The 24,361-nt window shown below is 38.7% G+C and overlaps 1 protein-coding gene across 5 annotated transcripts in view; it reads left to right on the forward strand.

The window, feature by feature from the left end:
• UMAD1 (UBAP1-MVB12-associated (UMA) domain containing 1) overlaps window positions 1-24,361 on the forward strand; it is an 84,697-nt gene that overhangs the window by 212 nt on the left and 60,124 nt on the right. For 2 of the 5 annotated variants that reach the window (XM_014274560.3, XM_074536474.1), the window contains exons 2-3: window positions 2,779-2,830; window positions 7,048-7,166. In XM_014274560.3, the coding sequence (XP_014130035.1) occupies window positions 7,085-7,166 (82 nt within the window). In that variant the 5' untranslated portion in view covers window positions 2,779-2,830; window positions 7,048-7,084. Of the gene's footprint in view, window positions 1-177; window positions 473-2,778; window positions 2,831-7,047; window positions 7,167-24,361 lie in introns of those variants that run through there. The other 3 variants (XM_005480806.4, XM_014274579.2, XM_074536484.1) reach the window with 2 other exon arrangements.

The raw sequence follows: 24,361 nt of genomic DNA on the forward strand, positions 1-24,361 counted from the left end.
GGCGGCGGGGCCGCGCCCCGGGGAGGCCGGGGGAGCCGGCCGTCAGCTTGCAGCCCTGTCCTGTCATTGAATCCTTGGAAATCGCCCCGTACTTCCCCTTCCCGGCGTTTTCCCTCTCCCTTCAGGTACCGGCTCCGCTCAGGTGTAGATTGGCAGCGTGCCCTGGCAGCCAAGAGGGCAAGAGGCGGCCTGGGGTGCATCAAGCACGGTGCAGACAGAGGAGCCTGTCCCGCCGTAGTCAGCGCTGGTGTGGCCTCACCTGGAATATTGTGTAGTTCTGGGCTCTGCAGGGGAAGGAATCAAAGCTGGTGAAGGCAGTGGTCTGTGAGAATCAGCTAAGGACTAAGGGTTTGCCTGGTTTGGAGAAAAGGAGGCTGAGAATTATTCTCATCATTCCACGGCTTCCTGAGGAGGGGAAACAAAGACAGGCGATGCTGATCTCTTCTCCCCGGTATCCAGTGGATATCCTAGGGTACGTGGCAGTGATTCAAAGCTGCACCAGAAGAAGTTTAGGTTGATCATTAGGAAGCATTTCTCTTCTGAGAGGGTAGTCATACTGAAACTGGCTTTCTAGAGAGGTGGTTCATGCCCCAAGCCTGTCAGCGTTTAAGAGGCATTTGGAAAATGCCTTTAACAATGTGCTGTTTTTTTTTTTTTTTTTTCTTCATCCTCCCTGAAGTGGCCAGGCAGTTGGACCAGATGATCACTGTCGATTCTTTCCAACTGAGCTATTCTATTCTATTTCATTTTATTTCATCACTGAAATTGAGCTGATGCTCAATCCCCAAGTTTAGAATGACAGATGGATGTAGGACAGATATAGCATCTGGACATGGCACTTGCATGCATCTTGTCTTTTTCCATGTGTTTTCCCAATTGATCCCTGGCATGGACAGGTTCCTCCCAATTGCTTTTGAGGCAAAGGTGACTCACATATCCCAATCTGCATTTGACGTGGTGTTGCCAGCAGGTGGAGGGAGCTGCTGCTTCCCCTCTGCTATGCACCAGTGAGGCACCAGAGTGCTGGGTGCAAGGGCTCATGTGCACATACTGGTGATGAGAGGCCAGAGAAGGGTCACACATGATTGAGACTGGACCATCTTAAATATGACAAAAGACTGAGAGAGCTGCTACTGTTTACCCTAGAGAAGAGAAGGCTCAGAAGGCTCTTATTCATGAATATAAATACCTCAAGGAAGGGTGCACAGAGGACAGTCAGGCTTTATTCAGTTGTGCCCAGTGAAAGGAACAGGGGCAAAAGGTACAAACTGAAACAGGAACATCAGGGAACACTTCTGTCACCATGAGAGTGACCAAGCTCTGATACAGGTTGCCCAGAGAGGTTGTGGGGTCTCCATCCTTGGAGGTACTCAAAAGCCACCTGGATATGGTCCTGAACAACCAGCTTTAAGATGTATCTTCTTAAGTAGGGAGTTGGACGAGGTGGCCTCTGAAGGTCCCTTCCAAGTGCACTCATTCTGTGGCTGTGATTTCCTTTTCTTTTCCAAGACTGGTGTTTCAGGAAGTACTTGGGAAAATCTAACTCTGCTCTGGCTTAAAAGAGCAGTCACAAAACTGCCTGTGTGCTGACTGCCTCTTGTAACCAGGCACGGGCCAGTTCAGCTTGCTAACCAGTTCCAAGTGGTTTGGTTAGGTGGCTGGGGTAGTGTTGTTATATGGCAGTGGCTTGTGTCAGCTTGCCAAGGAAACAAGCTGCTGCCAGAAGCTGTGCAGAGCCAGCATGTGATCAGGGAGTGCTCTGGACTTAAATCTTATATGAGATTTAGCTGCTTGCCATCCCCTCAGTGTCACTGTGACATTCACCTGTTCAGTATTTCATTTGCAAGAAAATATCCTCATGTCCATAGCATATCTTCAGAGATTTGAAAGGAGAGATCTCATCACTGGAGCTGTTGGAGCGAGGTGCAGCAGGCTGCTGCACAGTGGCATTTCTAGGGCTGAAGAGTTTGAAGGGTCAGCATCGAGGAAAACATGTACAAGTTCTTACAAATGCGTGTCTGTATCACACTTAGCAGCTGTTGAAGGCTTACATTCTAAAGAAAATTGTTTGAAGGGAAAACAGTGGGCTTCAGCCTGTCGAGTATTGTGTTTCACTAACACCTAGCTTTCTCTTTTTGCATTTCCTGTCTTCAGGGTTTTGAATGTTTACATCAGTTTAAGTGCTTTTATTTCACTCCTGGCTTTGTTTTTGTCACCTGTGCTTTTATTGTCTGACTTGGTTGTGGCTGAATTTTTATAATTCAGCCTCTTCAAGTGTTTTTATATTACAGTAATTTGGGTTGTATAGCTCTTGTATTTCTGCTTTCCTTAAATTTTATAAAAACATTAGAAAGAAATACAAACACTTTATGTAATACAGAAAAAAATCTTTGTTAATGTTTCATTATACATAAATCCCTTTTTAAAAAAGAATGGGTTTCTTGTGGTACTTTCCGTTCTTCTGCTTTCAAGAAATATGAACTAAAGAACCATGACTAATGTTAATGCCAGAGCAAAAAATTATATGGGTTTTTTTTCCTTCTTCATGTAGTAACTTAGACTAGGCCAAAAGCTTTTAAACTGTTCTTTTGGTGTCACAGAGAATATTTTCAACACACATATTCTTGACTCTTAAATTGGTTGTTTTCATGATAAGAAGGATTGCACAGGGCTGTAAACATCTTGCTCTTTTTCTGATTGCTACTTTATTGGTGAATCACAGCAGATGGTAGTATGGAAGTGAGAATTGATCTGATGCTCTGTTTTCTTTTTCCATAGATTGTCTATCTTAAGCTGCTAGATGTGAAATTATTCCAGTTCTTTCTTTAAGGTCAGTTTTGTGTTTTCTTCTGTCCTCATTTCATCATTTATGTAATTACTGGCAGTGTCACTGCAATTCTGCTTTTCTGTATTACTGGGCATTGTCTCTTCATCTTAGTCTGCATCTTTGGTGTTTTTAACATTAAATTATGATTCTTCTCTGGTTTTGTGAACATTCAGAAAAGGCTGAAAATCAATAGTAAATATACTAAGATCTTTGTTGTATAGAAAAACTTTATTGGATTTAACATATTGGTTTGGCTCAAAGGTCGCCTATAGTTCTTGTTAAAGGGGACTGACAGAATGCAGGAGGAATAAATTAACCCCTTTGTGCAGCTCTGTAACTCATCTTTGTCCAGTGCCTCGTATGTTCTCAGAGCCTCATAGAAACACAAAATATTATTTGCAGCCTCACAGAATTGCTGTAGCTCAGAGCTTATTATTTGCTAATGACTGAAGCTGTGCCAAAAGCATTATTCTTAACTATCAGCGATTGTGTTCACTTTTTTTTGTAAGAGAGAAACATGAGGAGGAAGGGAATTGCATATTCCTACCAAGGGAGATTTTTATCTTTAGGCAGTGAATTCAATTTCAGGTCTCCTATAGAAATAAAATTAATCCCATCTGGAAGGGAAAAGTGCTGTGCTATATAGAAGAAATGACTGCAGGAATGTGGTACTATCTCTGAATGGTGGGTGTATTTTCTGTGATTTTGTGCTGACAGCTTTTTTAAAAAAAACCCACAACTAAGTGCTTTTTTTCTCAGGTCTGTGTGACTGTGCATCCAGGTCTCCAAACTTCCAATTTAATTTTTACTGTGAAATGAAACTTATATGAAACTGGTTGTTCTGAGCTTTCATTACCTGAAACCTCATCTTATCTAAAAGTAGTAAAACTGCAGCCTGATTCTGCAAGTGCTTAAACTGTGTCCTTATCTTCAAGAGCACGAGTGTTTCCATTCAGCTCTGTGTTTCTTTGTTGGATAGGGGCTTTGTTCTGTTTTTAACATGTGATTCAAGAAATTTAGTGGTTGCATTTCCCGTTGCTGGGGAGATTTATGTTTACTTTTGAAGTAGCACAGTTGATAAGATTCTTAAAAGAGCATCACAAATGCATTGCCTGTCTACAGTCTTTCCCTTACCCATGCTGTACTGTATGTAGCTCTGGTTTTTGTTTCTGTGCCAGCTCTATTTTTTGTTTCTGTGTCACCCCTCTGTTTTTTTATTAATTCTTTGTTTTTTAGTTTATACTTAATGGTGTGTTCAACAAAGCTACCGAAAAGCTGAAAGTAATACTTGGTGAGCTCTTCCTTCAACAAGAAAATCTACAAGCACAACTTTTGTTTCTAAGAGGCTCCTAGAGAAGGAAACATGTTAGTCTTTTTAATATGTGGTTTTTATACTGCCTCCCCACATTCACAGTCACAAAATACAGCAGGTTCTGTTTTCCTAGTGCTGGACTGGTGATTTTAACAGCATAAGGATTGAGGCCCGAGCTTTGGACGTACTTTCGTTAATTTTTCTTGGTTTTCTGCCTCAGACAAACCGATATGTGGGTTTTGATTGTAATTTTGTTTAGTTTGGGTTTTTTGTTTTCTGTTAGAGAAATACTGCTGGCAGTGGAATTAAGCTACTTCAGAAACAGAAAATTCCAAAATGAAGATCAGCACTTATGTGTGTAGACAAGATGAATCCTTTGGGTTTAAAAAAAAAAAGGGATAGTGTCAACGACAGTAAAAAATCTAGTATGTGAAAGTGCTTGTAACCTTAATTTGGCTAGATCAAATTGTCCTGATTGCTAATTTACTCTGAATTTAAATGCCTATTATCTTTTAAGCAGTGACGTTTAGGTATGTTAAGTATGGACGATTTAAAAGACTAAAAGTGCATGGTTCCCTACACAAGCCTTTTGTGCCATGTATATACTGATTAAGATGCTTTTCTTTGTGCTAGAAAGAAGGGAAGGGGGACATAAAGTGATAGAGCTGAAAACTGTACAATAATGCAGATCTCAAAAGAAAAAAATGTGATTGGAGCAACTGCAGCTCTGGCACCTCAAGTGACTGACTGGAATCTGAACCTTTACCAAAGCTATCTGTAAGATTTTGCACATCAAGTTGATTTTGCTTCTTGTTGTTGCACACTTAGGATGAAGGTAAAATTGCATTTTAAACTGTTCCACAAATGCCTCTCCTTCATACATCATTGGAGCAGAAACCTGACTCTCAAGCATTACAGCACAGGTTTTTACCACTTGAGCTATGGGACTGACAACCCTAATTGGTAGCAGGAGAAGACTTATTCCCTCAGGGCTGAAAAAGGAATATGCTGCTGGCGCCATGTGTTGAGCCTGGGTGTGGGGGGAGGTAAGGAATAAATGAGATAATTAGGAGTTTCTACTGTGTAATCTCCATGGAACTGGAAATATCAGTATTTCTCTTGCTAAGGTAGGAAAACAAGCGAAAAGGAATAAAGTGCTGTAAAATATTATTATTTAAAAAATAACAGTATTCCTGGGATTGGATCACAGAATAGTTTGTTCTGTTTTTGTGCACAGTAATGTAGTTTATTTGGTGGCCAGAAGTTGCACTGTGTCAGCATAAGCAAGCAGGCCAGGCTGTGGGCTATTCAGTCTTCAAGTCTCAGGTATCAGGCCACAGTTTGAATAGTTGCTGCTTTTGCCATGATCTATTTATACACTGTTCCAGGCCAGTGCTTACACTTCACACAGGATTTTTGCAGTGTACAATCACTTGTAACAGCAGGATTTTAGGTAGTTTATATGAATAGTCAGTACTGAGTTGCCACGGGTCTCTGGCCAGGGCAAAAAAAGTCTTGTTTATGGTATCATGAATATTTGGGTGGGGAATGAAGAACTCCAACAAGTAGTTAATCCAGGATTTTTATCTGTCTTTTTTTCTTTTTTTTTTTTTTTTAATCTGCACATTTCACAGTAGCACTCTTCACTCTTTCACACATTCTAAAGATTCTTCTTTGTTAAATTCAGTGTGAAATAATGTTACTGAAACTTGACTCTCTATTCCTCTTTAATTCTTTACCCTGGAGTCCTTTCCTCTGTTGGAGATGTATATTTGATGTTGCTATTGATTTGTCAGTCCCTTCTCTGTAACATGTTGATGTCTGCAAAATAGACCAGAATTCTGCTCCTCAAACTCTCCTTCAAAGTTGAAATTACATTATTCTACTTTTCCCAATTTTATATTGGGTATTTTAGTAGAGAAGGTCTTTGCATGCCTTTATTTAAGCCTTCCTCTTTGTGTTCAGCACATAATGTGTTTCAGCCAGACCACAGGCTGCTCCATGGGTTGGTGTTGTCCAGGGGTCCAAGTTCAGCCTTTGAGGGACCCTCATGGGTCCCTTCATGGGTTTTTAGTATTTTTGTCCTATTTAAGCTACTCATAATTGCTTCTATGTAATCTTCCAGTCCTGAGAGAGGGGATACTGAGCATTTTCTTCTGCAGTCCGTGGTTTTATCCCAATTGTTTCCTTGTTTTGTTCTAGCAGTGGAGCTGCCTTGGAAGATTCTTTTAATCAATTATTGTTGCAAAAAATTGCTACAAATGATTTTGCTGCTTTTTCTTTTAAGGAAATCATTGGTAACTGTTAATCAAACATACTGAACTGTTAGGCTGTGTTTAAGATTGTGAACTGGGAAACTGAAAACAGTTACTGCCCTCTTTGAAGAGAAAGCTTGTCTAATCACAATACAAAGTTGCAGAAAAATATGAGTACATATTTCATATTTTGATATAAAATATAAATGCTGAAAGGAGTTTCCATCTTTCATTTTCATTGAGAAAAAGTTTAAGTTTTGTTAGTTTGTTGTTTGATTTTTTTTGATGATTCCTCTCCATTCATAACTTTGTATAAAAGCCTTCTGTGCTCCACTCTACTCTTGCCTCTTGAAGTAACTTGCTGCATCAACAAGGTAATTTATCTGACACAAAAATGCCTGATATTTCAAATTGGGTAATAAAGATTAGGTATGTGGCCTTACTACATACCTAGTGTATGATCTGGAGTGCCTGATCACTTGTAACAGCAGAATTTTAGGCAGTTTAAATGAATAGTCAGTACTGAGTTGCCACAGGTCCCCAGAGGACAAAAAAAGTCTTGTTTGTGGTATCTGTTGGTGATGTTTGTTATGTGAACTTACTGTAAGTTCTGTTATCATATGTTTATTTAACATATTTTGCCTTCATTTTAGATAACACCTCAGAGGACAAAAAGAACCCAAAGAGACTATGTTCAGCTTCTTCCGAAAAAGTCAAGATTCAAAGAAGGTCACAGTGCCAGAGAGAGAAGCAGATGGATTTGTTATTGTGGGTAAGTGGTGCTTCTGTATAAAGCGATTCTTCCATCTTTCAAATTTTGATCTTGAAGTTTCTTTGAGATGCTTAGACTAAATGAAATGTTAAGCCATGATAAAAATTGTTCGGTATTCTTATTTTTCCTGACAAGTTAATTTTCCTAGTCTGCTCATTTGGACTAAATAGCTGAAGTTTTATTTACGTAAGTCTGAACTCATATTCAGGACCACTGAAAATGTAATTTCTTGTTTTCCTTTCATACTGAGTGGGGAGAAGTTACATCCTTACAAAACAGTGATGGTTAAAGTTTAGACTTCCAGCTTTATGATTAGAATTGTGGAAAGGGAATATCTTACTGCAGTTTTTAAAGGACTGGATTTTATTCAGGTTCCTTCATTTTCATTTTACCCCCAGACTTTTTGTATTAGAAACCAAGAGGTGCTAATGAATTTCTGGTCATGGTGAATGTAGGTGCTCTGTCTCAGAACCTGACTCTTTAGTTTGATAAGAATTAAACAGTTTAGGGTTTTCAAAGTCTTCTTTTTATTCAAAAACTAATCTGAAATATACACACCTGTGAATTGGCTAAATTTGGAGCTTTGATCGAGCTCTTACAATTTTGCAGGTTAGCTTAAGTGTGCAGAAGAGAAAAAAATATTGCTGTCATGCCAAAACTGATCCTTTTCTTTTTTCTCTTTTGACAATTTGTTTTCCTCCTTGTGAATCTGTCATCATCAATATTCAGCTTCTTCTGCTCTTATTCACTGACTCATTTTTATCAGGAATCTCACGGTGTTTCTCTGTTTAATTGTTACTTCTTCTTGAGCATTTTCAAGTTAGAGAAGCTGATAATTAGATTATTGAAGTCCTATCAGTATGAGAGACTATTGGAACCCTTTCTGAGAACTTAGATTTCTGGCAAAAGTTCTCCATTGAAACAAATCTGTTTCACATCTGTGACTGTGTTGTCATGCTTAATGGCTGCCTTCCACTAGATTTTGTTCACCTGCAGCAGTTCTGATGGCTACATCAAGTCACTCCAGCATTTGCATTGTGGAAGGGTCAAAGGAGACACATCAATATCCTCAAAAAGTCTGGACACCATTTAGCATTTCAGTTTCTATAATAGGCAGAATTCTGCACTCAAATGTTGCTATGTCCTGATTGTGCATTCAGTTTAGCTTCATTCCTTTTTCCTGAAATGCTTTCGGTGTATATTTAAACTTTGTTTACATAAATCCGCATAAAATTTATCTGTTAAATATAAATTTAAGAACAATCAATTTCATTTGAGTCTTCTCTTTTCTATTATTTTTTTATTTTTTGCTCAGACAGAAGTTAATTTTGCTGTCTGCAATGAAATGGACTGCCCTGGCTGAAGAGCTGCCATCAGCCTTATCAGTGAAGCATATCACTGTCTTGCAAGACAAATGTAGTTGCAGAATTATGGGTCAGGACTTGAGTAGATATTTATCTGGAAGGGATGTTCTTGTCTAGGAACAGTGTCAGTGGGGAAAAAAAAATCCAAACCACACCACTTAGCCATTCTGTTAGTTACTATTTTGTTACTCAGATGGAATATTCTGAAGCTTTTCTAAACTGGTGTAAAATATTCTGGAAATCCAATAGTAAAGACCTTTAACACATCTCAGTAGCAGATTTCTGGGTCCATTAGTGTGAATTCTGCTGTAGGCAGTGAACACTCTCAGAGGGAGTGAGAATTTAATTTCTGACATTTTAAGTTTGTTCTTAAACCTGGTCTTTCATTCAGGGCATATAAGAACAAAAAGCCTAGTTCACCAATCTACTGTGGACATAGGAGGAATCTTTCTGTATTGGTTGATATTTGAAAAAGTGAGAAGAAAATTCAGTGCTTTACTGAGAAAGCTCCATCACAGCTATTGCCGTGGCAAATCCCGAGAATGATTTTTTTCTTTTCTTTTCATAACTTCTCCAAGTCTTGTTATAAATTGCTATATTTGAAATCTACCTTTTCCTTGTAAAGTATCAATGCATTTGGGAATTTAGTGTCTGACTAGAAAGGTGACTCATAAAAACAGCAGAATCAACAAAACCAACTTTGCAGCCTAGCAGCTGAATGAAATTCTCTGTTTTAGCTTTTGGGGAAAATATTGCATGTGTGGGAGTCAAGCAAAAATAATTTGTAATTCTCTCTCTAGAAAATAAATATAAAATATCATTTCCTACCAGAGACTAAAACATTTTTATGTCTAACTACCAGTTCACATATTTTGTGGGTAGTGGTCATCTCATCTCTTCATGAAGCTGTAAAAATGGTGCCTGTTCTGTAACAAGCAGCAATATTACTCTGAAAAGGGAAAAGAGGCTTATGAAATAGGCTTAACACATGCAGTTGGTTTTGATGAGTGAATCAAATGCAGAAATATGGAAAAATGTTTCAGAGGCTTTCCTGATCATCACAAATTGTTTTTAATGTTAACATTCTGAAAGCCAGAATTAAGAAAACAAGTAATTTTCAGTTAGCTTGGGAATCTTGGAGAGTAGTGGTTCTTTAGGAATTCCTCACGTTTTGTGGCTTTTGTAATATAAAATAAATTCCAACCTACCATTCATTGCTAGCCTTAGAGAAAAATGCAGTTTTAATGCATTTTGGTTTGGCACACAACTAAAAATCTCCCAGCAGTCTCAAAGATCCAAATGTCCTGTAGTCCTAATCTCAGTCTAAGATCAGGAACTGAAAAACAGCAATGCTGCTTCCCATGTGTGTTTGGCAAGACAGTCGGAAACTCTGCAAAATCCCCATGGTGCTGATGGTGCAACTGGGGTGGGTGGTTTTTGCTTGAAGCAACTGAAGATCATAGAATCATAGAATGGGTTGGAAGGCACTTTTAAAGATCATTTAGTCCAACCTGCCTCCATGGGCATGAACATCTTTTAATAAACCTTGTCATTCAAAGCTCTGTGCAGCCTGACTTTGAATATGACTTTTTTGGGCAACCTATTCCAGTGTCTTATCACCCTCATAATTAAAAAATCATATAAATAACTAAAATCAATTAGAATCTTGTTCTGTAGGTCCTCTTTCAAAAGGACTGCGAGAAGTTAGTTTTGGCTTCAGGTTTGGTTTAAGAGCCTGATGTGCAGGGTCTTGTTTACTTTTCCTGAGAGAATTGCAGTGAGCCAGAGGGAGGGAGCAGCAAATGCTGGTGCCTCCAGCAGGCAGGTGAGCCTGCAGCCCAGTGAGGGTGCCAAGGGTGCAGGGGCTTGGGCACAGACCTCCCTGAGGAGCAGGGCAGTGCCACACTCCCTGGACAAGGGCACCACAGCTCTGGGGACAGTGACCGGGGCCAGCTGAGACCCTGGTGCCAGGCACTTCTGCGGGGATCGGACACATCTGAGGCCAGGCCAGGAAGTTGGGTCAGAGCATTGTGGTGACCCAGGTTCCCAGGCATCCCTGCAGGCTGCTTTTGGCACGGACCAAGGAATGAGGCTTCTCCCTGAGATCTCTGCCTGGCCCTGCTGGATGTGCTCAGGCTGCACTGGGTCTGTGCTGGCCATGGGCACAGAGACAGAGCCCTGGCACTGGGCAGGGGCTGCTGAGCCCCGTGCTGTGCTCAGGGCTGGACAGCCAGAGGGTTGTGTTGTCTCTCACTGTGTCTGCAGGCAGCACAGTTCTCTGAGGAACTCTTGATCTGGTCCTCTAACCATGCCTGAGTTCAAGGCTTTGTTTACTTTTGACTTGTGATTTAAAGGGAAATCTGTTCCATGGATTTAAGAGTTGTTGAGTTTTGTTTGGTTTTCTCTCAAGGATCTTTTTATGTTGGGTATTCGAATTGAGCAAATGGTTTGGAGAAGCAGCTCGTTACAGGTGCTGACAAACCTGATTTTTAAACGTATTTAACTTCTGTTTTCTTCCCTGAACCTAGGACAGGTTTCACTTCCGTTTTTTATCATGTAAGTTAACATGGGCTGTCATTTCAGAGCTGTGCTCTCAGTTTTAGGAGCAAACCCCTTAACAAGTGGTAGGGAGTATTGGTACTTAAAGAGAGCACTTAAGTGTCACCTAAAGGTCATTTTCTGAGATTGAGAAATTTTGTAATTAAGTTTTTTCAATGAGGAAGTACCTAAGGAAAAGTGAACAGGCACAGGATTCTCATCACAGTAGTTATTGTCACAGACACAGGGAGGCTGTGGCCATGATAAGACAATTTGGAGGAATTTTGTACTAAATATACACTTCTGCACTGTGAACCTCCATACTTCCTACTGGGCTTTTCTAGAGCTATCTAGGACAGCCATCTAGAATTTGTTGCAATTTTTGGTTTAATGCTTATTTGTTAATATTTATCCCTATTGGAGTAAGCATGATTTTTGCCTGTCAGGTTTCCTGTCAATAGAAAATAGTGACAGACCTAAGAAATTAAGGGGTTTGAAATCTTTTCCAAATAAATAGAATGATCTGCGGTATTTAAATGAGTCTTGGATTTGTTCAATTAATCAGTGTCCCTTCTGTTTCAATGATGATGTTTGAAGAGAAGAAACTCTACAGAGCAAGTATGTTCAGGCTCACACCAGCATCTAAAATGTCACAGAAAAGGAGGTGGGAACTACTGTTTCTCATCCTGTGAGATGAAATACAGTATAAGGCAATTATTTCTTCCTTATTAAAAATACAGAAAAGAACTGGTACTAATACCAGTTGACAGGTAAAAAATTTGGGAACATTTTGTGAGAAGTGGGATGTTGTTGATTTCGTGATTACAACCTGCTATGACAAAGTCAGGAACATAATGGGCTGCAAAAAGAATGCTCAGGGAGTTTGATAAATTATGGTGTATGATAACAGGTATTCTTATCTTAAAATTTTGGTGGTCAGGTATGACTTACTCTTTTAAGTTAATCTCAGCAAGGCATTTGAACTTTGTCTTATTTCAAATGAGGTACTTGCAACTTCCTCTGATCTATTCAGTGTCTATATTGTTGAGTTAAATCACTATTATAATTCTTTCTTAGGGGATCATCCTCATCTGTAGGCAGGAGTATCCTCACTCCTCTGTGAAACTGTGAAAAGTATGATTTACATCCAGATGAAAGCTTCCCTTTGTCAACTGCAGTTATATTGCAGAAGAACATCCTTAACAAATGGGAAATCTTCTGTACTGAAGATACCAAAAAGTAAAATAATAAGCCCAAGTCAGCTTTTAGTTTTGGAAATCTAGATTGTTTTTCCAAAGAACAATTTTATAAATATTTGTTCCTCTCCAAACTGCAGTTTCTGTTTTGCCATGAATTTACTCTGCATGCAGGGAATTTTTTGGAGTACTTTGGATAAAGTGCGTATTTGAATTAAGTGACACTCCCAGTGTTACCCAACATGAAAAAAGGCCTTACAATAGAATCCTTACAGTTTCCATATTGATCTTAGTAGTAAAGATCTCTACATATATTTTTTTAAGAACCCCTTCAATGTTTGCCTCTGAGAGAAATGTATATATGTATAAATTTTCTGGGGAGAATCTGTTATGAAATGGAAATTTAATATATTGATACTCCTGAAACAAAGGAGTACCCCCTTACTAGTTCATTACTGCAAATCAAATACTTTTTCTGCTTTCTTCCCTCTGCATACACACCTCAAAGATTAAATGTATCAAGAGATTTGTAAAATCTTAGTGTTACTGCTGCTGTTTGTTTTCCAGGAGTTAGTAGTAATATGTAGTAAGTCCCTGTAAATATCTACTTTGCTTTTTCATTAATATTTAAGGAGCTTTTGAGTGGTGCTGGTAGGGAAGGTTGGGCTGCAGTGTTTTAAAATATACTGTTACATTAAAGAAATGTACAAGGCCTTGTGCCAGTTGGAAAAAAGCAGTGTCTCAATGTCCTTTCATTTTCTGCATCAATGGGCTTACATTACCTATTTTTTTATATAACAGGAAGCACTTGTGTAGTTACTTTCAACCTTATAGTTTTTGAATAACCAAGCTACTGTTTTTTTATGGGTTTTGAGGTTAAAATATTTAATACTAATTTTATAGTAATCTGAGATTTGGGGATATCTGTTAATACTTTTATCCAAAGAATACTTTATACATGTCAGCCTGTGCCACTGTAAGTGAACCCTTTTGATGCACACTAAGAAGTCACAGTATTTGAAGTGACCTCTTTCTTGAAGTGCTGCTTTATGGTTTTTATACTTAAAAACCACAGTAGTTCATCTGGGCATTGAATTTTGCAGCCAGAATTGATTGAAAAGCGAGGAGGAGGAGGAATTCAGAAGAAACAGTCCTCTCCTGTTACCGATCCTTAGTTGCAGATGGAGGTAATGTCTCCACTTCATTCAGTGATGAAGTCAAACTAATCCTCTTTGGGACTAATTTTGCACAAAAACAACCTGCACTTTTCAGAGGTGCCACTAGATGGGGATTTCCCTCGGATTCAGGGCTCCCAGGGCTCTGCTCTCCCCCTTTCACACACAAAAGTGCACTAGTAGTAATTATCAGTGCACCATTTGATTAGACTCTAGGTTTTCAAGAGATTTATAAAAAGCTTTTTAAAGCCTAATATCAAATCTATAATGACATTCCAACCTAATAAAAACAATGAAGCTTGAAATGTTGACAGCATGTATCTAGATGTTGGCTTGTAATTCGTTCCAAACAGATCTGTTGAGGCCCATGTGGGACCTAAATAACACAAAGAAGTAAATTTGCATATTTTACAGCAGGGGGAAAAAACAGAATGCAAAAACATGAATAATTAGGAGCACAAGCTTCATGCTATATTAATACTGTTGAAAAGCATGTGTTGATTGTATTCTGAAAGCCAGTAGTGATTTGGTTGAGTGAACTCAGTCAGCATCTCTTATGCAGATTAAAGGATCTGGGTTACAGAACAACTGAAATTCATTGTTTTGCTGTATAAGGAGGTATATTTCTTAAAGGAAATGCTTTTTTTTTCCTTCTTGGATTCTATATAGCAGAAGGAGTCTTTCTCTTTAATACATCATCAAAGAATGTTTTTGTTCACAAATGACTGCATTTCTTCATTTATTTGTACACCTCTAGATTTTAAAAACAGTTCTCTCAGCCACAAATCAGATGTTAGTATATTTAGCACTTTAGTATACATGACCTAGTTACTTTTCATTCCACATAATTTCTCTTCCTTTTGCTTTCTAGGGCTTGAGCCCCTGGAACATACTTATGATGCTTTTATCCTATGAATTTATTATTTTTAAATTTGCAGCAAATGCCCTTCTCAAAATATTAGCATACAGGCCAGTTTTGAATCTGAATATTGTGAATGGTTGTGTTGGCTTCTGTTGATTGTAACATAAAATGTGCGGCGTAGTTTTTATGAAAGAAAAGGTTATTTATGTAAAAATAGTAAATAGTATCAAAAGTGATTTACTGTTTACTTTGGCTGAATATTGTCTTGGCCCCTTAACATACAACTATCTTAAAAAGTTACCTGGTTTTGACTGTGGACTCAAGGGAGGAGAAAAGAAAGAAGATGAAAACTTCTTGTTTAACTTGTTTTAATGCTGGCAATAAAGAATTATGTGCTGCTGTATCAAGCAGCTTTATTTTGAGGCTTTAAGAGACAAAATGCGTGGAACCAAACACTTGCATTCTGTCTATTAAGTACATCTTCTTAATTTGCATAACCAAAGGAAGAAAATGGTAAAATGTAGCTGTCTTTTTAGAAGTTGATGTAATTGTAAGAGGTTAAAGAGGCATCTGGCAAAAGGTTGTTTTGAGGTCACACATGCATCTGGCAGTTTGCTGCCAGTCCTCTAAGAAAATATTGGTTGGGGTTGCATTCCTGTTTTTCATATTAACTGCCTTCAGACTTGATGTATAATAGTCACTTTCTACAATCCAGGTCTCCAAAGTGCTCCTCAGAGGTTTGGTCCTACTGATTTTAATTTTTGCAAATACTGATGGAATCAGACTATGCTGAAGTAAGAAAATTCTTTTTTTCCTAGAAATTTTTTCTTAGAAAAGATGAAGACTTTTTTGGACATGACTGGTCTACAATGATGTGTTTACATAGCTGAGATTGTATTCTTTAACTTTTCTTATAGTAGGGTGATTACTTTTGACACCTGGCTTCTGACATTTTTACTCCCATATGTACAAGTTCACTCTCTAATGTCAGTGCCATAGTGTATTGGCCTATACAGCATTCTTTAAGCAATCTGAAGTTGCAATATACAAAAGGAAAATTGCCTATTTTAAAACAGAGTAAAACCAGTAAAATATAGTGTAAAAGTATGGATTTTCAAATGCTGGTTGTAAACTTTGTTTCTCAGAACATGCTGGTCATTAAATCCCTTTTAGAATTAAAAGTTTATTTGCTTTATGATGCAAAGAAAATAATTCAGGGTATGAGAACATATTTTTAGGCCAAGTCTGATTTGCCTATATACAGTGGATTCACAGCTACAGCTAACTGAAAAACAGGAGGTGAAAAACGTGTTGCAGGAGCACAAGTTGATGTTCTGGCAAGTGATAAATTCAGGCTGAAGTCCCTCTTTCAGCAATTTACAGCATACTTACATGACCATTCCTTGCAAAGAGCGCCCTAGTCATTAGCTCATGCAATCACTGCCTGTCTGGTTGGAGTCATTCATACTTCTACAGATGTTAATCAGTGTTCATTTTCTCATAAGGAAATGTTTTGTTGAACTTATTTTACACACTACCCTCACTATCTCTGGCAAATAAATGGTTTTGTACTTTTTTTTTCCACTGGAAGAAGAAAAATTAGTTTTCCAAAGATATACTGTCTTTATTATTTTTAATTAGATATTATAAAGAAACTCAAGAAGGTTTTGTTCTGTGTTTTACAAGTGCTTCAAATCAGTCATATCATAGGCCTCAAGGTGAAATAGTAACATAGGTGTAAGGCTTTTCCTTAAAAATGAAAGGTGGCTTGTCATCTTGGCCAGAAAGATGTGGGGTTTTTAGCTGCTCCTTCTTGGTATACTAGTTGAGTACATTTTCAGTACATTTCAGGAAAAATAAATTAAAGGACATAGGGAACTTACCCATTCAGTTATTTTGCATTTCAGTGCTATTTCATCTGTTTTTTGCCCTAACATGTCTTTGGAGGTTACCAAAAATATAATGTGCTTTCTGATGTCTGCTCACAGAGCTGAATGATCTTCAGCTTCTACATAGTGCTTTCCTCCACAAATGAGGGTTGTGTGGACAACAATGACATTTACTCTTTTCCTTCAGTCAAAAAGAAGCATTTGCACACAACATTGACCATGGCTTGCTGGGGAAATTATGCAGTAATCATTATGTTCTGACATCATCATTTAACTTTGTGCTTTTTATATCTTTTAGGAAATCTCCACTAATTTTAGTAAATTAGTGCTATTTCCATTGTCCTTCATGACAATAAAAAATAAGGAATAACACAACTACCTCCTAGAACTAGTGGGCTGATTCATTAGTGCAGTTTGTTTCTCTGTTAGCACACCCCCTGCTGTTAGTAGTTACCCATCTACACTACAGGATATAATCCCAGCCTTAATTCTGTATATTGTTTCCTCAATTTACACATGGTTATTTGCTATAAAAACTGTGTATAGGGCAAAAATTATAACGGACAGAAAATACTTCAAAAGCTTAAGTTGATTTAATTCAGAATGTTGGTACAGTGTGTTTCTGGGGGAGCAACAATTCAAAACCCATAATATTATTTTTTGTCTTATTTCAGTTAGTTTGAAACTTCAGGGGTTTTGAGAGGGATGGAATGGAACCAGCTATTTCTTTGCTATTTTATTTTTCAATGGTAACTTGCCTACCTGATTCTTTCTGAATTATTTCACCCATAGGTCCTGCAGAAGGGCAGGACTACAGAAGATTTGCTTTACAAAAACATTAGAAAAGCTAGTGGAGCAGAAAGCATTCAATATTATCTTTAGAAGATTCTTATTAAATACACATACCAATGCACCCTTCATTAGGAGGCAAACTTGTGGAGATGATTTTTTTGGTTGGAATTGTTTTCTTTTAATAACCCACAAGTTATGTCAACACTCTTATAAAAAGATGCACGAAGAGCTTTCATTAGGTCTAAATACTGACTCCAGTTGAATATAAACTTCAGTTGGATATACCAGCTCTCATGAAAATTTACTTCTACTTTACCATTGAGCAACCCAAAAGTGAGACCCAGTAAAGAACAAGTAGCAGTTTTCAGTTCATTGTACTGTGTACTGTGTTTTTAAAAAATTGGAAAGAGTGAACCTAGAAGTAGAATTAAGCATCTCTGAAATTTAGTTTACAAAATCTTTTTAGAGCATATTTGCCTAAAATGGCCTACTGGCAAAAAGCAGAGACCAGCAATGAGCATGAATGCTTGGTATGCTCCAGAGTTGAAGTGTCTGAATCAAGGCACCATACCTCAAGCACATCTGTCCACTTGACTCAAGACCAAAAGCTGAAGTTACAGCATGTTCTTCTTGAAATATGTTTGGTGTGTATTTGTGCTTATTCATCTGAGCATTCATCTGAGAAGCAGGAGACCTCAGCTTGAGCTGTGCATAGGCTGAGTGCTGTCAGATGCACATCATCCAGCATCAAGGTCTAAAAGTCCAGTGAGAGGACTCCCAGTGTTTATACTGTTTGCAGAGTGGTTCTACTTCAATTATGCAAGGCACAGCAGCTTCTCTGATACTGCATGAGTCATTGAACTTCAGTGGCCTGTGAGTACAAAAATGGGAATATTGATCTCTGCTCCCTGGCCCATGTGTGTGGTGCTTTTTTTATTTCTTAAAATGAAATGACTAAAGCTTTTGAAAAAAAATTTCAGCATGAAGAGACAGAATGTGTTGCCAGCTTCTAGGCATCAGGCTCAGACTTGTTCTGATTTGTTTTACTTCTGTCCCAGGCAACCTTTCCTTTTTGGCTTAGCCAGTCCAGCTTCCAAAGAAAGGGGAGAAAGGTTCCCAAGGCAATTAAAGTGTAGCTGACAGAGAGCTCCCTGTGGCAGCCAGGAGTTTGAATATCATCAAACTACAGGGAACAGATTTCAGATCCATTGTTTCTTGAGTAGGCTGATTTAGAGGGTGAGGGTAAAAGCAGTATCTGCTCTCCTTTTCCCTGGAAATTAAAACAAGGGGAATGTGCCCATCATGTCTGAAACATGCAGTGGGAAATGTGAAGGGAGACATGAGTTAAGCTGCTTCCCAATCAGATCCAGGACACTGGTGCAGAAGTGACAGCTACTGAATTTAGGTTCCTAATGCATTTTGTGGCTTTTAGGACAGCTGCTTTCTTAGATTATTGTTTCAAGTATTCTTTTGTAGGCTTCCTACCACTTCTAATCTTGTTGATAGCAAAATATGCATACTGTGTGAAGATAATGAGTTGTGCTTTGTTATAATACGCTTTTCATTTAAAGCAGCATTAACAGCAGTCAAATTCTATACGTGTAAGTCCTTGCTATTGCACTACCTTTTTAGGAGTATTAAGAAACTTTTAAAACAAAGAAGGGAGCAAAATAATTGAGCATCATACTTGTGGGTGATATTCAACTTGTGACAGCCATGAATGCATTAATTAGCTGTCAAAATTTGATTTTCAAAAGCCCTACTTTGTTGCTGGACAGTGCGTGCAGGCACAGCTGTTTGGCGGAAGAGGGTGCATTTTGTTTGTGCATATTCCTTCTGCCGGCTTAGTGATCCAGTGGGCAGGGGCTCCCAGCCCTCCTGGGGGGCTGACAGTGCTGGCTGGTAAAAGAAATGGGATCTTGTTCTGTGTAAAATAATAGTATCACAGGATGTGCTGAGTTGGAAGAGAGCCACAAAGATCAAGTCCAACTCCTCATCCTGCACAGAGTTACACCGTGTGCCTGAGAGCGTTATCCAAACACTTCTTGAACTGTATAAGCCATGGTGCTGTGGCCACCTTCCTGGGGAGCCTGTTCCAGAGCCCAGCCACCCTTTGTCTAATATTGAACCTAAAGCACCCCTGACACAAGTTCAGGCCATTCCCTCTGGTTCTGTCCCTGGTCACCCAGAGAAGAGATCAGAATCTGTCCCTTCTTTTCCCCTCATGAGGAAGTTGTAACTGCAATGAGGTTACATTAGTCTCCTCTTCTCCAGGCTGAACAGACCAAGTGACCTCAGCCACTCCTGATATGGCTTCCCCTCAAGGCCCTTCACCATCTTTGCTGCCCTCCTTTGGGTACTCTCTGTCAGCTTAATGTCTTTTTTATATTGTGGCACCCAAAGCTGCACACATTATTCAAGGTGAGGCTGCCCCAGCCCAGAGCAGAGCAGGACAATTCCCTCCCTTGCCTGGCCATGCTGTGCCTGATGTCCCCAGGAGAAGGGTGGCCCTGCTGGCTGCCAGAGCACTGCTGACTCACATTTAACTTTCTGTCAACCAGAATTCCCAGGTCCCTTTCTGTGGCACTGCTCTCCAGCCTCTCATTCCCCAGTCTGTCTGTACATCCAGGATTGCCACATCCCAGATGCAAAATTTGACACTTCCCCTTGTTAAATTTCATAAAATTGGTGATTGCCCTGTCTCTCTGCAGGGCCTCCCTGCCTTTGAGGGGTCAACAGCTCCTCCCAGTTTTGTATTATCTGCAAACTTGCTTAGAATCCTTTCAAGTCTTGTGTCCAGGTCTTCAATAAAGACGTTGAAGAGCACAGGGCCAAGGATGGAGCCTGCAGAACCCCACTAGTGACAGGTCGCCAGTCCCCTGAGCTAGCTGTTCACACATTGCATGATGTGTTAATCCAGCTTAATGCTGGACATTTTCTCCAGAAGGATCCTGTGGAGACAGTATTGAAAGCTTTTCTGAAATCCAAAAACTTACATCAACTGGCTTCCCTTCCCTGATCAACCAGGTAAAGTAAAACTTCATAGTAAAAAAGTAAAACTATAGTGCAGTAAAAGCTGTCCAGCACATTCTGATTTCAAGTTTGATTATAAGAAGTCATTAAGAACTTCAGATTAAATATTCTTAAAATTTTACTTACTTGCATATTGCTTTATTGAGGTTTTTAAACCTGTAGCACTCAGTACTGCTGTGGAAGTTGGTCTAAATTTGTTCAGGGCCATAGTCCAATAGCGTTTGTCTTGTCTTTATCCTTATACTCCTGAGCTAATTTGTCTTGCAATGTTTGGGTCTTTTTGCAGTCTTCTATTTTAACACAGAAAGGCAATACTTTTTTTTATACTTTTCTTTAAAGACTCCTCTCCCCCTCAGTTTCTCATTATATCTTTTACTGGTTGAGCAGTACAGGCTCATACCTGCTTAATTTCAGCAGGTATCTTTCAGCTGCACATCTTGCATACTGGCCTTTGTAACAGATACTCTTGAGCAAGAAATGTTTTCTTTTCTATTTGATGAATCAGATTTAAATCGAAGGATGTCTGTGTTACTCTTTTGTTTTCTTATTTCAGAAGGTGTCATATCTGTAAGTGGTCTTGTCTACTACTTCCTCTCTCTCTTTTTTCCTGCCCTTTCCCTTGGGTCCAGCAAAACTTCTGAATCCTCTGGGTTTATATTTCTTTAAGTCTTCAGCACATTCCTGGCAGCATAAGCCATCTGTTTGCTTACATTCTGTAGCTAAAGTCAATGAACTTCTTGTGCAGGGAATGAATTATGAAGTTAAGACATTTCTGGTGAGAACATGTCTAGGCACTTTTGATCTTGACTCTGGAGATCCGGCTTAACATGGGGTACAAATGAACAAACTCTAAGAGGCTCTTGTTTTAAACCTTCTATTTCCATTCTACTCCTGCTATTTCCATTCTACTACTGATGACTTTCCTCATGTAGACCCCCTGTTACCTTTGCCAACTGGAGAGTGACCAACCCTTAATCTTGTTATCTGTCTGTGTGACTTTAAGTGGTGTAAGTGCTCTGATGTGATACTTGCGTGTAGGCAAGTTAAGGACCAGCTGATTGATGTAGTGTTTCAGGAGTCCGGTCTATTCTGCCCTTTTGAGAGGGCTGAACCATGTACTACACTGACATGCTGCAAGCAGATGGTGATGGCTGATGTACTGTGAGGATATTCTTTGACTTTTGCTTTTGCTTTATGTCTGGTAGGCTCTTTATTACAGTGAAACCACCCAAAAGAACAGAACCGGTGTTGAAAAAAGCTGATGGTTTCTGAGTTCAGGATTTTAAGTGCATTATTTAGGATAATTAAATAGATAAATGTTATATAAACTGTCTCCAGAAATCATCTGAAGGTCAGAACAAAATGTTATAAAATGTCCTTGTCCTTCTTTCTTCCTTTCAAAACAACAGCTTCCAACTAGAACTGATATTCTGAATTATAAATTGAATGATGTGTATGAAACCTAGTTATGAAGTACAACTTGCAGGTAAACAGGATAAGTAATGTGACCTCACTTGCTTTAGAAACATGCTGAAATGCTAGTCAAGCAGAAGCAGAAATCCCCTGTAGTGTATTTACTTTGGCCATTTGTTAAAATCCTGTCTACCTTTAGGTACTCCTTACTTCTGACATATTTATTATCAAAAGACAGAAGATTTTCAGCTTCTACACTTGATGGACAAAGAGGTATCCAAGAGCTTTCTATATTCTTAGACTCCCCATAATCTAGTAAAAAGTTATTTTAGTTCTTAAATAAAAACATCTTATTTGTACACATTACTGCACACCCTGAGGATAACCATCTAAGAGATGCAGTGGAGCAGCTCAGGAACACTTTGTAAGTTCCCATTAAACCTTTAGGGTGAGTTTACTTGGGGCTGTGTCTGTGGCTTTCCTACTTTTTCAAGGTGGATTTATGTACAGTTATTTTTGTCAGCAACCTTCGCTTGCTGGTGAGCATAATTCATGCTACAGTCGGGGTGGAAGTGTTTGGATGTTTTGGATGTAAGTTTTGTAGATAGATCAAATAAATACAGTTTGAAGGAAGAGCATTGCAGATGGGGAGGCTTTGTTGTATTTTACCTTATTGTGAACTGAATGTCTGGTTACCATTTTTTCCCTATAAGTTTCATCTGTATTTTAGCATGGGAGGGTCATGTTGGCTTCCCCCCCCTGCTTACACAATGGAGCATACACACTAGACAGTGGTATTGACTCTCACAGAACACTACTAAAACTTTACTGCATGTACACCACCTGCTTCTGAACAAAATATTTCTAGCAATCCATATGTATGTTCTTTTCTATTACCACTTAATTGCTTTCTGAACAGTGAACTGAAAGAATAGCTCCAATTAAAATAAGTGTGTGCAGCGGAAATAAATTTGGTGTAATATTAAAGGGGAAAAGATTCAAAGATAAATGTGGAGTTAATAAATGAAGTGGAGCTCCACAGTTCTTGACCATCCCCTGTGATATCTTCTAAGGGAGGATTCTCAAGCAGTCAAATAACAGGAAAACGGTGAGAAAAAGACTGAATAACTGCTTTGGTCTCAAAGCACCAGTTAAGTCTTGTGTCCTGGTATTCTTCTTCAATGAGAAAATACCAGGACAGAGTCAGGTGTGTCACTGTCTTCCATGATGATGCCCTCTTGACAAAGGGGAATTTCAGGATGTTAAACATTGTGTATGATGGAACCATTGCAACTAAATCTGCTGTTAATGGCTTAGAGCATGAGAGGAAATGGGAGGGGCACCAAATATGTCTTTGATTTACCTTTGAGCTAACTGATTTCAGGTGGCCAGTCTAGTATGTCTGTCCATGTAAATTAGAGTGCCCTTTTGGCCCCAAAGGTAACAAATTTTAAAGTGGAAAGGCAGACACACAGAAAAAGCATATCTTACCAAGACATGGTAGAAAGTATTAGCTATCCCTATTCAAAATTCAACTTCTATTGTTCATAAGAGGTACATCTCATGGAAACCAATAGCTTTTGGCCAGTTTCCAGACACATGGGAGAAACTTTAGGTTATAATTCTGCTTTACATCTTTTTTTAATTAAAAAAAAAAAAATAGAAACAACTTCATGTTTACTACAATTTACTTGTGCCTAAGTGTTTTCATGAAAATAAATACTGTACCAATGTGAAAATTTGGTTCTTAAGAAAGTGAGCTTAATCTTCAGGAGTTCTTTTATGTGAATGCATTTCACAGAGATATATGATTATCTGTTCAAATTCTTGGTTTCAAAATTTGACCACAGTAAAGTTTTCTTCCTCTGTGTAAACTGAAAGCAATGATAGTCTACTGAGGAGTATGTTTACCTGTGACTTTTTTCATTGAATGAAAGCTGAAAGTTGATGACATGTATTTTATGTACAGCTGTCTGTGCATTTTCAATATAGGAGGAAATACAATCAGTTCAGCATGACTGGATTACTATAAATAGTGCTAGAAAATACCTTCATTTCCTCTCCACATTTATTTTTGTCATATGCCTTACTGACTGTAACACATAATGTAACCAAAATGGAGTGTTATATTTTTATTTTAAATATGCAACGTTAAAACACAGAGTGCTGTCTGTATTTGAGAAACAGAACTGTAAAATAGAGCCCATCTTATAAAAGCATTTTGGGCCTGTTTTGCTCTTTTTTTTAGGCAGGTAAGGAATTTAATAATTGCAGATAATAGTGATGAAAGCAAGAATGCAATAAATTTTTGTGCTAAAACCATAAAAAGTTATTTTGGGAACTAAGTGGTACATTTCTGCATTAATAGGAAAAATTAAAGATTTCAGTCCTCGGTTTTGTCCTTCTAGTTGAAGCTAATTAGATAAAAATTATTTTACAGTAGTTCTAACTTAATATTCTTTCTTAGTTGAAAAATGGAAACTTTAAGGAGGGTGGTTATGCTTTCTATGTATCATCATGTGCTAAACTAGTGTGATTTGCTGGCTTTTAACTAGGTATCAAAATTATTCATTTTATTAGTCTGGTAAGTGCAGGTTGCAATAACACACGGTGCATAACATGTCTGAAAGGAAAAGCACCTCCAAAAGCACTCATTCCATTATGAAACCCCATAGAGCCTGCTCTCCCATTTACTGCTCACCAGCCTTAGCCCTGCTCCCTACTCTCCTTCAGTCCCATCCCTTCTCCCACCAATCTCTCCTTTCATGGCTGGCCAGGAATGGCATTCCCAGACTAGCTGGCCTGCAGGCCCGGCACAGTGTGCCACCCCAGATAAACCTAATGCAGCCCTTCCCTCTGGCTCTGGTGGGTAGCAGCTGACTCCACAGGCTGCTCACAGCCCTCTAACCCTTGGCTGAGCTGATCTGGCTTAG

Source organism: Zonotrichia albicollis, chromosome 1 (genome assembly GCF_047830755.1).
Source record: "Zonotrichia albicollis isolate bZonAlb1 chromosome 1, bZonAlb1.hap1, whole genome shotgun sequence".
Taxonomy (NCBI): domain Eukaryota; kingdom Metazoa; phylum Chordata; class Aves; order Passeriformes; family Passerellidae; genus Zonotrichia; species Zonotrichia albicollis.